Source organism: Pieris rapae, chromosome 14 (genome assembly GCF_905147795.1).
Source record: "Pieris rapae chromosome 14, ilPieRapa1.1, whole genome shotgun sequence".
NCBI classification, from domain to species: domain Eukaryota; kingdom Metazoa; phylum Arthropoda; class Insecta; order Lepidoptera; family Pieridae; genus Pieris; species Pieris rapae.
Window position 1 is genome coordinate 1,756,497 of NC_059522.1, and position 15,602 is coordinate 1,772,098.

Consider the following 15,602-nt stretch of genomic DNA (forward strand, 5'->3'; position numbering starts at 1 on the left):
GGAAAAGTTTATCCAAGTTAAAGTATAACCCACCATAATATTTGTTTAGTATCTCTAAATAGGTCATTTCATAAATAATGAATATGCTTAAAGTGACATCTATGTGTAATTTATGTCAATACGTTAAATTACGTAATGGTTACAGACTTCTTGTTGTAGCATTTTATTTTAATACAATATTAAAATCATAGATGGCGTTAAACTATGTTTCGAAAAAAATTTATAAATTTTATTACAAATGTCTCGAATAATAATTTGACATTTTACTTTGACAAACTTACTTAACTTAATTCATAAAAGTTCTGATGACATAATATAATGGCTTTACTATGTTTTACGACTGTGTTGGTATATTTACAGTCGACTATTCCTTCAACGAGTATTTTTCAAGGAACTTGAAAAAAAAACTATGGAGATATTAAAATTAATGCGTGCCAAATTATCGAGAGTCCACAGTTTTTATAATTAGTACACAATTAATTGCATTATTGACATTTAACTATCATTAGGGTTTTGGAATTGAAAAATAATAACTAAATACGTTGTTACGACGCCCATTATCTGAAAATAACAGAATTATTAATGTTTTGATAGAAAAATACATTAAACGGTTATGGAGTAGTTCGAATAAATAATACAAATAATTTACAACCTTTAGGGCCTGTTTCACAATGTATGGATACCAAATAGCTATGTAACAGATAAATTATTCGAAAGATAAAAGTTCCGAATAAGATACTTCGCGTTTCATGACGAATAGCGCTATCTGACAGTCGTGAAACGCAACAATATTGTTTAACCTACCAATTACAGTAACAAATAGCTTATTTGCAACTTATCCGGACATTGTGAAACAGACCCTTATCGTGTCAAATATATCAGTTTCGTATACGCATGGGCATCAACTCACACTATTCGCCTCTGTATAGGGGAAATAATATATTGGGTACTGTTGCCCGTCTTGAAGTTAATTTAGCGTGCGACTTTTATCTCCAAACTTGTGTCTGAAGTCACCGGGAGCGACTTACGCCCAAACCCAATTACCTATCACAATTCATTTTTGACCATCTGAGATAGAAATCTTAATTCAAATATTGATAAAAGTAACCAATAGACGGATTGTAATAGCCATCTGTCGAGGAGAACCATCTAGAGAGTCGTCGCCGTGTAGACACACAAAACTAAATGCCTAAATGCTTAGTAGAAAAAACAAATGATCACGAAATAGATAAAGAAACTAGAAACCTTCATGTAGCTCTGTATTTTTAAAGTTACATATGTGGATACATATTATTTTAGATCAGTGTTGGCCTAGTAGCTTCAGCGTGCGACTCTCATACCTGAGGTCGTTGATTCGATCCCCGGCTGTGCACCAATGGAGTGTCTTTCTATGTGCGCATTTAATATTTGCTCGAACAGTGAAGGAAAACCTCGTGAGGAAACCGACATGTCTTAGACCCAAAAAGTCGACGGCATGTGTCAGGCCCTGGAGGCTGATCACCTACTTAAAAGTGATCATGAAACAGATTCATAAATCTGAGGCCAAGACCTAAAGAGGTTGTAGCGCCACGGATTTATTTTTATACATTTTAAATGTCTTACCGTTACTATCAATGGCCTATCCAGTACGCACAAGCTGTAAGGTGAATACACAGTTGTTTTCAGCATGAGAACTCGGTAGAAGATGTTCAGCTCCTCATACAAAGTGTCATAGGTGTGCACGCGCCGGAATAACTGACTTACGAGTAGACGTGTACGTTGTGTCTGAAATAAATAATTAAATATCCAATTTAAAAAGTAATAATAATATTTATAAAAAATTACTTTATAATTAATTGAGTCTATACAACTAACAGTTAAGATTAACTGCCTTTTTAAATTGTGAGAAAATGCCTGGCATCGTACTTGCGAGAGCTGGCATTTAGAGAGTCTATGGCGGTATGACTTAACATCAGGTGAGGCTGCTGCCCATTTGCCCCCTGTTCTATAATTAGAAAAAAACTTCGCGCGCTGCGAATGCGATATCATTTATTTCAGGCCGTATATGTAAAATTCAAAAAAACTTTCTCATATCTTGACAAAAAAAGCTTTGTGACTAAGGGTCTGTTTCATAATGTCCGAATAAGTTTCAAATTAGCTATTTATTACTTATTGGTAGGATAAATAATGTTGCGTATCACGACTGTCTGGTAGCGCAAAATTTCTTCGAATCTTTTATCTTCCGAATAATTTATGTGTTGCATAGCTATTAGGAACTTTATCCATACATTGTGAAACAGGCCCTTAATATACTATTTTACACGTAAAATCTTTTACCTCGACTAGAGTTTGGTGGCACGGTTCAAGGAATATTGCTAGATTAAATAAATTAAATATAAACCATGCAACGCGTAGTAGTAAAATAAAAGGGGTTTCAATAAGATTATCTGAAACAATTTATTAATATATTAAAATATCTAAAACTCATTTTGTAGAAATTCGTATAATTTCGTAGAACGCGAAAATTTGTTTTTCATTCCTTCATATTTCGTATTACCACATTCTTAATTTATATTAGGTTCATCATTAAATAGTTTTGCGTGTGTCTCTGACAGCCGTGTCAGGCTTACAAAAATCAGTGTTACAGGATATAGCCACTCAAATCAACTTTCTTTAAGTATTTTGTGTTTTTTACTCTGTGTTTTTAAATTATTTAAACCCGTTGCTTAGTAAAAATTTGTATCACTTATAATATATTCTGATATTTTAATTATTCAAAAGTTCGTATACTTACATATGTTCAAAAATATCTGATAGTACGGTATAATAACTATATAGAGGAAGAAAGAACCTAAAAAAAGGAGAAGTAATGGTTCATGTTTGGTACCAAGTCGTTCTATAATATCACATATAGAGGTATATATGTTAACCAGCTCCCGAACTAATTGTGTGACTTTTTGATTCACTTCTTTTTCTGAAACATAATGCACACTTGAAAAATATTAATGTGTCCAATAAGAAGTGAGTTCAATAAGAGCTTCAAGTCAAATATGCCCATTTGATGATTCAATCTAATTTAAAACCAAATTATTAATACAAAAAGTTATACATTTATAATTTTGTGTGTAAATAAAATGCCGAAAGGAAGAGGGAATTTAATATAATAGATTACGTAACTTCCACGGCTTTATTTAATCACTGACTAAAGATTGTGATGATAAAGAGAAGTAAATAAACTGAAACTTAAAAACAACTTTATTCATATACCTAGTACACTAATTATGAATGTCAACAGAATTTTTATAAAATTGATTCTAAATTTAAATATACTACCAGTTCGCAAGTCAAGGGCGTTGAGAGGGCAAGAAACTTTTAATAGACAATTTTTGAGTCATACAATTGTTTGTAACGCAAAGGCGCCATAAATATTTTAACTGGTGCAATCGCAAGGATTTGAAATACATGTTTTTAAAACGTTTTTTTAGTTTACATTTAACAAGAGTTTTGAATTAAATCAGTGATAATTATCTAATTTCGCCTTAAAAATCCCGTAGAGTACGTACCCGATCTTTTGTATTCCATAGTCATCGAATCAATAACCCTATTTATATTTTTGGATTTAATTTTGTTAGAGTTCAAGTACAAAGTACTCTCTCGATCATCAAGTCTATCTAAAATCATTATTAAGTACGATTAAAATGTAGTTTAATTAGTTATTATATTATCATGTGTTAACCGAATTAATATCATGTCAATTAAGAAAATTTTATAAATGGCGGCAAACACAAAGTACATCCACAGATAATTTGTATTTACCAGAGAGTATAGATCGCTATAATTAACGTCTGACATGATATAAACACAACTGTTTTGTGCAATAAAAGTAAAATTTATTACCTTTAATATCCTGCAATTTATCATTCATCTGTTTGAGTAAATTTTTGACCTCAGTCGCAAGTAATGTGAACTGTAGTAGCAAAACCTCACGGATCAAATATCCAATAGAGAAGGTAGAAATCATTCCTATCAATTTTACTAAAAATATTAAATTAACCTATAGGCCAGCTCTATATAAAAACTAACCTTAAATATAATGGCTAAAATTGGCACGAAAATTATAATTAAAAACTAGCTGTGGTAATAAGGCAAAGTAATAACTTTGCCTTATTTCGGATTTATATAATATAAAAGTTCATATTAAAATTATTTTTGAATTCAATCAATTATTGAAAAACCTTACTTTCAAAAATAAATAAATCGCGAACTTAAAAAAAAAGTATATTTTTGTTTTTAAATAAGTACCATCGTAATTCGCGATAATTTCCTTAGATATATCTGTATACTCGTCTAGAGCTACAAGAGTACTGATTAGTGCATAGCAGGCGTAGAGTGTCAAAAACTCTTCTCGTTCTGAACGCTTGCTCCAACTGTTTGGAACGTTAGCTCCAATTTCATACTTAAGCTGAAACAAGTTTTAGGTTGAAATATGTTTTAAAATATTCCTGTTTCAAGCTTAAGGTCTTTACATTACATAATAATCATCTGTAGCCAAACTGAATGGTTGATGAAGTACATGGAGAAGTATTGCCTAAATAACAAAATAGACTGAAGTTAGGGCAGGGTTGGAGCTGCCCATTTGCTTTCTGGATGGGTCAAAAAACACAGAAAATAGAAGTTTCAATGTGTAAATACTACGGTTAGAGCAACAGGCTTGACGAGGTCTTGCCTCGTCAAGGGCAAAATCTTAAGAGCGCTTTGACTTAGCTCAAACTTTACTTACGAATTTTTTACTTTACTTATGCTTAGTGTAAGCTATGATTTAGTATTTTAACGGCGGAGGCTAAACAAAAGCTAAGATAGAAAATGATAAAATACAAAGTGATGTTTCATTTCATGGAATACCTTCTTTATTATCCTTTAAAAAAGTTAACAATAACAAATATTTAAACGTCTAAAACGGTACAGATTTATCTTCTATTTATTTATTTTATTATTGCAACTACAATAAAAAAGAAATTTACAAGTAACCTTCAGAAAATTTATTTGTTAGGCCATTATTTTTGTTAGGCTTAGTCAAAGTTTGTGGTAAGTCGTCTATTTCGTGGACTTGAGATTAAGCTAAGCCAACACTCAGAGAGATTCGCAATTTGCTCTATAAATACCAACTTAACTCAAAAGTTAATTCTCAGCAGTGTAAGTGCGCTCTATAGATCTTGGCATTAGAATCACTGCGTCTATGTGCAGTTTGCAGGGCTCTATAACCTGCAAGACCACTACACCAGTTAGTCTTACTATTTTATAATATTACCTTTTCGATCAGATTCAAGGCATGAATAACGTATTTCAATCTTCCGCGTGCGTCATACACACCGACAAATGTTATAGCTGTAATGAGGGTAATGTTAGTAATCCACACTGCCCGGGAAGTAATAGTTTTTCCACGAATCGAATGTTCTGTATCAGACAGATCAACGCTGAAGCTGACTAACATTATGATTGCTGGAAAATAAGAAATTTTGTGTAATATTTGAAGATATCATGCTTACCGAAAGGAAAGCAGCGGCATTCTGGACCTACACTGCTATTAATTTTACTAATAAAATAATTTTAAAAAATGTGCACATTCCATTTCAGTTGAGAATCAATCAATTAATTTTTTTATTACTAAAATGAATTACTGTGTTCTGACCATCAGAACATCTCTATAAATTTCTGTTTATAAAATTTCTAATTTCTTCTGTCTATTTTTCTTTTTTTCATATCGTGGTCAGTCAGAAATGTTGCTTGTATTAAAATGTTAACGTAAATATACTTTTAATATATATATATTTAATACCAATAATTTTACCAAATCAACTTATATGAATTAATAAAAAAAAGGTAAACTTACTCAAGGCTAGCACGATTGATCCGCTTAAAATACCATAAAGTCTCGAATATTTTATTCCGTTTGGCGTAACTGTTATCGGGGCAACACAAAACAGGCGAGATATTTTCAAATGTCGGCCTAGAGCACCGGTTAAAACATATTTGTGTTTATGCATCTTGTTAGAATTTTATACTAAACCGTTTAGTATGAACTAAAGTTCGTTCCATAAACGTTTTGAACCAATATTTTCTTAGCGCCTTGAGTGATTTATTAATCTTAAATAAATGTTATTCTTCGTTCACCATGTTTGTGTACGGGGTTATATTTATTCTATTTTAATATTGTGTTTCAATGACTGAGCTGTTTTGGCTCAGAGCTTAAAAGCACGAAGTAACTTTAGTTAATACCTTTATTAAAAAATGGCGGAGAGTTTATTGCCAGTTCTTCTCTTCCGCCTTTGATATGAGAACTGGCAGTAAATGTAAAATAAGAATCATTTAAATGAATTACATTTATTTTACATGAATAAATGATTTTTGAATTGAATCTTGAATTTGAAAATTGAATTTGGTATATAAGTTACTTCGAAATGGTAAAAAAGTAATATTTATTTAATAAAAATAAATACTTATTTAATTCCATAAAATATGACAAAAGACATGAACTGAGATGAAATCTTAAATCTTAATATATTTATACCAATACACTATTTTTTAATCTTTAGCTGTCTCAAGCAATCTTTCGCATAATCCGTGTAGTTTAATATAAAAAAAAAGCCAATTGATTTTCGAATAAAGTAATAAAAATGTTATATTTTGAATTGACTTTATTCGGAAACAGATAAATTATGAATTTAGATGTTATTATTACTTGTGTCTTTAATAGGTTCTTAATTGTTGCAGTAACTAAGTTGCGTTGTAAAGAAGTTGCCAGCGACTGGGTTTCCGAGGCCATAGGTCTTTGCGAAATCAGCTATGCGCGTTATAATACGGCTCCTCGCCAACCTATCAATCAATAAAGTCGTCAATTAAATTGTACACCTGCGGTAGTTTATTTTCTGTTGCTGGCAGGGTAACAGTTATACGTTCATTAAAAGTAGGCCACAGAATAACTTTAACTGTGTTTTTATTATTTTTATTCAATTCATGTTTCAGTTAAATATATGATCTTATTAAGCTCACTATCGTATGTTGAAGATTAATGCTATCTTTAGGAAAATTAAAACTTTCTCAGGGAAACAAATAATGTAATGCATAGCACATGTATCGTCTGATCGTGAATTTGTACTCTGGGCTTATACGGGGAAGTCCCCAACGCAAAAAGTTCACCGACCGAAAACTAGCGACGGGGATTTCCTCGTTCATTGATCACAGGGATTCCAATATTATGATTGGATTTTTTTAAATTTCATATATGACTTGCAGCTATGGATGATGGCTCACTCGAGGCACCAAAAACATCTCAGTACAACACGACTTCATGAAAGATTCCTTCAGAGTCGTTTTCGCGTTCTTCGGGACCTCAGCTCTACAGCATTGGTCATGCTTAATAATAATTTCAATCAATCAATCAAAATGTATTTATTCAGTTTAGAAGCGACTTAAGGCATGCTTATGAATGTCAAAAACGTTTACAAAATTCGCGAAAGAGCAAAACTACGCCATCCGTTCGCAAGACTACCAGGAGGTCTTGTTCTGAGAAGAACGGGCAAGAAACTCAGCAAGTTTTATCCTCCTTATCCTCCTTATTAATAATTTTAATATATCCAACCTAACCTCAATAACCTCACCTATAAAGATTAATGTCTTCAGTGTTAATTGGGCGTTCTTGTTCGTACACAAGCCCAATAATGCGGTGTAATCCGGTCCCTACTTCAGGAGAAGCTGGAGTGAAGGGAACAATTATATGACCAAAACAGACGTCCAGTGTGCTTGGAAGGTTCATCACTAAAAGGTTAACGAAGCCTCTATAATGACGTGGCAGATTCGTTGGACTATCAATGTCTGGAAGCGAACAAATATAGGATATAAAACTTAAATATGATAATACTTACGAATTAGTTTGTTGTATTATTTAACGTGATTTCTATACAGTTTTAACTTATTTTTGTAAATAATTTAAAATAGTCACATTTGTATGTGACAAAATGAAATAATTTTTTTTTCACGTTAGTGTATACAGAATTGAAACAACGTTTATGATGATGTGATGTGGTTAAACGAAATAATTACTTTTTTGGCCTTTATTGCTATATTAAGCTTAATAGTCAGTCAGTTAGTTAATTGTATTGAATACTTTGTTTGTTTGTTCCTTTTTGTAAATCTTTTTATTATAACGTATCATGTATTCCATCTGTGGCTATGTTCTCGGTGTATTTGTTTGATATTATATGTATTTTGTGTTAGCTGTAGGAGTACAAAAAATAAAAATAAAATAAAAATAAAATAACAAAAAAAGGCCGGCAACGCGCTCGCAAGCACTCTAGCATCGAGAGTGACCATGGGCGGCGGTATCACTTAACATCATATAAAAAAAAAACATTTTGTAATTCATTTAGTAGACATCGCTGGGGCCAATTCGGCAGGGCGATTGGCGAGACACACACTTAAAAATATACAAATAAAACACGGAAAATGTTGATAAAGTTTAAAACAAAAATTTACTTACCGATCACTATCAATGTGTGTAGTTTGTTAGCGTTGCCATTTTCAAAGGAAAACGTATCGGGGTCTAAGGTCCTAAGAGGAGAAATGAAATTCCCCAAATTTACATCTACTGAAGAGAAAGGCGCCTAAAAAAAGTACAATACTATGTAAAAATATACATATACAAATACAAAATATATGGTCTACATATTCCATTTTTGGAAGGTTTTCGATTTAAATTTTTAGATCAACTTCTGTATATTGAACTCACGAGTTTGTAACCTAGGAATGACAGTGGACTTCTATGTAAGTATTTTTACTCAAAAATTAGAATCGCTTCAGAAGAAGTTATAATAATAATAAACTGCGTTTTTAAGGCAGTTTTTGCCGCACACCACCACTTTGTGGAACCAGCTGCCCACTGAAGTATTTCCGAACCAATTCGACTTAGGTTCCTTCATGAGCGTACCAATTCTTAAAAGGCCGGCAACGCACTCGCGAGCCCTCTAGCATTGAGAGTGTCCATGGGGGGCGGTATCACTGAATATCAGGTAAAACTCCTGCCCGTTTGCCCCCAGTTCTATAAAAAAACTATAGCAATAACCGCCATCTATTGAAGATCTATTTTATTTTTTATTATTTTAACAACAATTATAATCTAAAATCTGGCGGGGTTTAAAAAGCCTTGTGATAGAAATCTTACAAATTATGATAATTTTACCTCCATCAATTTCTGCGGTGGTATCGGTAGATAATTGGGTGTAATATTGAAGTTACGGAACGCGTCTGGTACTGAAAACTGCGATTTTGGAGCTTCAAACCTTCCAGGAATACAGGAGCAATCATTGCAACATTGCCCTTGCGCTCCGACGATCAAAATCAGAACTAATAAAGGCACCATTATGCTCTATTTCAAGTGGCAAGTGTAATGAATTACGCACATTCTTTTTATATTATACCTTTCGAATAAAAGCATATACGCAAATAAGGTAAATAAAATATTGACATTGTTAATATTTGAATTGAGTTAGTTAATTATTTATTTAGTAGTTTAGTACGTATGTGTGTATCATTTGTATACACACATTTGCTGTGTTTGAATCTAATATTTTGTTTTTTTTTATTAATTACAAAAACAAAATATTTACTAAAAATTTACGAGATCTAAGACTACAGCATTTGATCGACTAAATTCTTATAAAATCAAAAGCCGATAAAAGCCAGTTTAACAGCTATTTTAACAATTTTTGTCCGAAGATAGCAGTCATTTAGAGCTTCCTCTTAAATTTCTGTCTTGTCATCTCCTTCCCAACTTCTTACATTATGGGATTCACTGATAATACGGGACAAGTATTTTGACTACTTCGTTAAATACGGTTAATGGTGATCGGTACAGTCATGCCAGGTGTTACCTGTTTTACCAATACTACGTCCTCAAAACTATACACTGTTACAGGAGAAGCGTTGGACAGAAACCCGTGAAGACAGATAGTCCGTTCCAGATGTTACCTTGCTGATCAAGACGCTCCAACATGATCTACTGATTGAAGAGTTTAAGACAACTTTATTGAAATTCAAAATCATTTTTTTATATAAGTAATATTTATGTAGCTTACTTCTGTTTTTGACGTACATGAGGACGATGTGTATAGAGGAACGGAGATTACTTCGAAAAACAATAAAAGTATTGGCAACTTTCTACATTAAGCCGTTTTTTATTTTCTAAACATTTTCAGTGCTACCCACGTATATGAAATACTTCTAATTTAACATTTACAGCCAGTTCTCAAATCTAGAGCGTAGAAGGGAAGAGAAGAACTGCTTATAAACTCCCCGCTACTCTTTTTAATCGCCAAGTTTTTAAGGTGCTGCAATCATTACACCATGTTCCACATGACATCTTTAGTAATTAATAATAATAAAATAAATTAAAAACAAAATTACACAATCATAAAATACACAATTAGCAAAATACATTTTTCTAATTTAAAATGTTTTAGTTAAACTTGCAGTGTTAGCTAGGTTTATACAGGTTTTGTGTAAAAAATTCTGAATACACAGCTGTGTACACATCATAATTTATGTTGTCTAATTGTTTAAACTGATTAGAAGAGGTTGGTACCTATGTGGTCATGAATTGAATCTAAAACTGCCAAATGTAGAACAAATTTAATTCTTTTTTTGGTTGAGATTAATTATTTCTATGAATGTAGGACATAGGACATTTTAGCATAGAGTAAAGAACTTATAGAACTTTCTATAAGTTATGCCAATACGATAAATGTATCGTATTCTTCACATGGTTGGGTGTCAATGGGCTGCGATGACTGCATTTTTTGGGCGTCCCGCAGGCACGTTCGTCCCCATATTATATAAAAATTTTCTTACATAGGACAATTTACACGTATTATGGGGTAATTTATAAAATAGAATTAATTTTATTTCTCATTTTTAAATAAGTAAAATAGAGCCATGTTAAATTTTATTATTATAATTAGGTATTTATTTAAATACACACAAAAAAAAAATTAGGAATTATTTATCATTTGAATCACATTGCATTATATATATATATTTATATAGATATATATTGCATATATAGATAACTATTTGATCACTATCGCAGTTTGACAGAAATTTACATAATCTTTCACATTATTCTACACTGTCATCGTTGTCCGCACATTCATCAGAACTGTCACAGTGTCTCAACTCCGTTGTATACAAGTTACCAGCGATGGGGTTTCCAAGGTGATAGGTCTTCGCGAACTTTGTAAGGTCAGGTATTACTGGATATCTCGATAATCTGAAAATAATATACACTTACTGTAAACTAATGTTTTCGACTCACGGCTACTGCTACGGCAAAGGCTAGGCTGATAATTAAACGGCTAATTAAGCTAGTTGTTTGCGACATATATACCACAGAGCATGTTAAAAGATTATCGCCATGAGGACTCTGTCCACATATGCCATAATAACCGAGTGGTTATTATGCATATGTGGTATATTTAATCAGGATACACTAATTTCATTCCTTTTTTTAACCAATTTCAAAAATAAGTAGTACTTACTTTAAAAGATCTAGTCGGTTTGTATCAATATGTCCTTTTTGCTCGTACAACAATTTTCCATGACGATGGACTCCACTTCCTAAAGCAGGTAATGGCGGAGTAAACAAGACTATCACATCTCCAGATGTTGGTACTACCTTCTCCAAATCCCTTATATTCATCAGAAGGTCGATAACTTTTCCATTTGATTCACCATCAAAGTCTAAAAAGTAAGTTTTAAATTATTGCGTACTAGAAAACTAATCATTGTTTTATACATCTGCTGGTTATCAAACGGTGAAAAAAAAATCAAAAATCTAGGTAGAGAAATCTATTTTTTTTATAGAACAGGGGGCAAACGGGCAGGAGCCTACACCTGATGTTAACCGATGTTACCGCCGCCCATGGACACTCTCAATGCCAGAGGGCTCGCGAGTGCGTTGTCGGCCTTTTTTTTCGACATGATACGTAAAAAAAATCGATTGTGTTAGTAGTAGTCTTTTAACAAAGTAATTGAGGAATGTACTCACCGATCGATAGCAATGTGTAATATGCACGTTTTTTTCCTTTATTGTAACTTACAGTTTTAGCATCAACAAGTCTAAGAGGAGGTATGAAATTCCCTAAATTAACTCTTGCCGTTTTATAGTCCACCTTAAACATATAACTGTTAAAGTCAGATATATAAAAATAATATGTAACTATCGTAAAATGTTTATAAAACGATCAAAATCATAAACACAAGATTTTGTGCTAAAATATAATATAAAAGCAATGTTTTACGGATAAACACGAATTTCACTTCGTGCAAGCTTAGAGTTTTGTATTTTTTTTAATAATAAATCGTTTATCGATTAATTATAATAATCTACATTTCTAAAAAAGTATGTGCAAAAATTTTAATGATTAAATTAAATTTTAAATTAAAATAAATTCATAAAGGGATATAACAATATAGGTAAGAGTTACGCAAGAAATTCGTTAATATCAGTCGAACCGTTTAGAAAGAGTTTGGTTACAAGAATTGTAAAAATTATATTTATGTACAATAGTTTAAATGAATGCTAGTGTTTACATAAATATCCTTTTTATTGTATAGTGTTTTATTTCTTTTTTCCATTCAGACAAAATTGATAATACCTCTAGAAAATGCTTTGGTGCGATTTCTACGTAGTCCGGAGTTATGTTAAAATTTCTAAATGCCTCAGGGACACTTGAAGAAGATTTTTCGGACTTTAAATTCCCTGATATGCAAGTACAATCTTGGCCACAGCTATCTAAGTTACTACTTCCTAGAACTGCTTGAGTAAGTAACAGCACATAGAGAAGCAGTACCATTTTGATAGTTCTGGAATTTTGAATGATAATCATTAGTCTAAAACCAACTACTGCTTTGACAAAATTTAAAACGCCCATTATATAAATACTCTGTTATATATATATATATATATATATATATAAATATTCGCATGAATAGCTTTAGTTTTGACCGACCAATACCAGGCATTTGATATGACTTATCATCTTATCTTAGGTACTTACAGATTCATTGATAATGAATGTTCCTAATTCTATCCGGTAGAGATATAAAATAATAAACTGAACGTTTAAATTACCAACTATTAGCGAATTGGCTTTGAGACAATTTAACGAACTAAGCTAGAATGCACCACTAGCGATCGCCAACTTATATATTCGATTAATATTATGTATCATTATTTATATTAGGTAATAAAGCCTTATCTTTAAGAAAAAAACACGACAATAGTGTAAAGTATTTAAATATATTAATAGTGTTAAAATAAAAATACTGTCATTTTATTATTGTGGTTACATTATTATATCGTTACTCTCCTTTAAGGCTAGGGTATATTTTAGTTAGTGGCCCAGATCGTATTTAGTAGGAAGTATAAAGTCTACAGACTCGAAGATTTCATCTTCTATGTCCACTGTTTAAGATCCAACAACAAATGATGATAACAACAAAGTTTACCGCCTTCCTGGTTTTCCCAAAAGAAAAATATTATCAAACAGTTCACTGCGTAGTCAAAAACCATCTAACTAAAATTTACAAGTAACAAATAGTACTTCAACCAGATATTAAATACAGGTACTACTTGGCGATTGAAAAGAAAAGTAAAGTTTCTTGCCAGTTCTTCTTGCCCGCTCTACGCCCTTGACTTGCGAGCTGGTAGTAAATGTAAATTTACAATTAATTAATATTTTTGACGTTCATAAGTGTACTTGTTCACCTGGATGAATAAAGATATTGTTTGTTTACTGTATTAATCCAAACTAAGCGAGAAGGAAAGGGACAACTCGTCCACTATTGCCTTAATCCACTAAATCCTATAGCTACTAAAACTACCTACGCCTATCTGCTACTTAATAGGTCCAGCGAATGGGCTATCTTGCTCTTACAACTTCGTTTCTAACATTGATATATTTTACATCAACCTTCCAACTTACCGTAACATTGTTTACCTTGCTCTTAATGAGGTTTAAGTTTCCATTTAGTTTAAGTTATTATTATTACAGTTTAAGTTATGATTTTGTGGTTGCTTGTTTTATTTTTCCTTTGCTAGCTTGATTATGGTCTAATATAATCGATATGTATGTGTATTTATATGTATGTGTTATGTGTAAGTTGTGATTTCATTTTTCTCTTATATAATCTTTTAGAAATTATGATCAAATAAAAAATATAATAAAACAGTCAGAAAAGATTGAGATTCTCATCAATTGAAAAGAAAGACTAAAACTTTCTTGCTGGTTCTTCTCGTGCGCCCATTTATTTGAGTACTGGTTTATGTACGTTAAGCGTTATTTGAGTACTTTTTTGAAGTGAAACTTCTTGAGGGTACAATTTTAATGGAACGCAGCAATTTTGTCGAAGAAAGCGCGAAAGGGAGATCGAGAAACATACACCTTATTGGTGGATGTATTCGTTTAGTAGTTACAAATTAGAACTCAAGATGGAAATTCTGTTGTATAACGTCTTGTGCAGTCAACGCAGATTATTTATTTATTTATATTATCATTAACATGTATACAATGTGTAAACAGTGTAAATATAGATAAAACAAATACATTGAGTGATCATATACTGGTACATGATCATCTATTGTAGAATTAAACTTAGTATTAATAATTAATTTACAAAGAAGATTTACTTCTGACATGTGTACTTTGTACGACCGCCTTTTTTTATTAATTATTAAGTAATCTTACACTTGCACATATCGTTATTATAAAAGAAAACATTTAGACAATATACAAAGCTAAAACAGATTAAATATATTAATTGATAAAAAACAAAACTGTAATCAAACATTAAACAAAACAAAGATAATATTTTAAAGAAAAACTATATAGTGTCTATTACTAAATAAAATCAAGGTATATTACCGCTTCTTTCAATATTTCCTTAGAATCTCTTTGGTTAAACAGTATAAAGACGCGGGCATCGACTAGTACATCTATTATTTAAAAGCAATATATCTATAACGTTTACATACATTTAACATAAAATTTACCTTATCACATCCAGACGCTAATATATTATTGTCGACTGATTACTATGTATTTAAATATGCAAATAAGGAAAATGTTCCCAATTTTTTTTTAACAGGGGGAAAACGGGCAGGAGGCTCACATGATGATAAGTGACACCACCGCCCATGGACACTCTCAATGCCAGAGGACTCACGAGTGCGTTGCCGGCCTTTTAATAATCTGTACTCTCTTTTCATGGACCCTAAGTCGAATTTGTTCGGGAATACTTCGGCAGAAATTGCCTTAAGAATCGCTTTGTTGTGGAACGACGTCAAGGTAATACGGATGGTGTTTTGTATTTTGCCTTGACGTCCGGTGATTAAACTCAGCTGCAGGTATTAGTCCGAACAACTCCTCTGAATACTCTCCATGGTAAATGCGGTAGAAGATGCAGAGTGACCCCACATCTCTACGCAATGCTAAAGGATCAAGCCGCTCGTATAGGGATGATTGACGGTCGTCGACAATTCGAACCGCTCTTCGTTGAATACGGTCAAGTTG

At 32.1% G+C, this 15,602-nt stretch overlaps 2 protein-coding genes across 2 annotated transcripts; both read right to left on the reverse strand.

Annotated features, from left to right (window-relative positions):
- Positions 1-6,727: 6,727 nt before the first annotated feature.
- Positions 6,728-9,398, reverse strand: LOC123689736 (protein D1-like). Its single transcript, XM_045631128.1, has 4 exons — positions 9,215-9,398; positions 8,516-8,639; positions 7,638-7,851; positions 6,728-6,852 (listed from the first exon to the last, which is right to left on the reverse strand). Exons 1-4 carry the CDS (start codon positions 9,392-9,394, stop codon positions 6,738-6,740), a joined length of 633 nt encoding a protein of 210 aa, XP_045487084.1. The 5' UTR covers positions 9,395-9,398; the 3' UTR covers positions 6,728-6,737.
- A 1,571-nt stretch (positions 9,399-10,969) lies between these two features.
- Positions 10,970-13,236, reverse strand: LOC110999401 (putative odorant-binding protein A5). The gene is made up of 5 exons (XM_022268430.2): positions 13,089-13,236; positions 12,687-12,894; positions 12,077-12,200; positions 11,568-11,769; positions 10,970-11,299 (listed from the first exon to the last, which is right to left on the reverse strand). Exons 1-5 carry the CDS (start codon positions 13,094-13,096, stop codon positions 11,149-11,151), a joined length of 693 nt encoding a protein of 230 aa, XP_022124122.2. The 5' UTR covers positions 13,097-13,236; the 3' UTR covers positions 10,970-11,148.
- Positions 13,237-15,602: the final 2,366 nt, after the last annotated feature.

What these genes read in the sequence shown, in the direction of transcription:
- LOC123689736 (XM_045631128.1), bottom strand. Translation starts at nt 9,394, where the DNA reads ATGGTGCCTTTATTAGTTCTGATTTTGATCGTCGGAGCGCAAGGGCAA. An exon ending in CACCGCAGAAATTGATGGAG is followed by an intron (nt 8,640 to 9,214) that starts GTAAAATTATCA and finishes TACTTTTTTTAG; the next exon opens with GCGCCTTTCTCTTCAGTAGA. An exon ending in ACACACATTGATAGTGATCG is followed by an intron (nt 7,852 to 8,515) that starts GTAAGTAAATTT and finishes GTTCGCTTCCAG; the next exon opens with ACATTGATAGTCCAACGAAT.
- LOC110999401 (XM_022268430.2), bottom strand. An exon ending in CACCAAAGCATTTTCTAGAG is followed by an intron (nt 12,201 to 12,686) that starts GTATTATCAATT and finishes TATATGTTTAAG; the next exon opens with GTGGACTATAAAACGGCAAG. An exon ending in AACCGACTAGATCTTTTAAA is followed by an intron (nt 11,300 to 11,567) that starts GTAAGTACTACT and finishes TATTATTTTCAG; the next exon opens with ATTATCGAGATATCCAGTAA.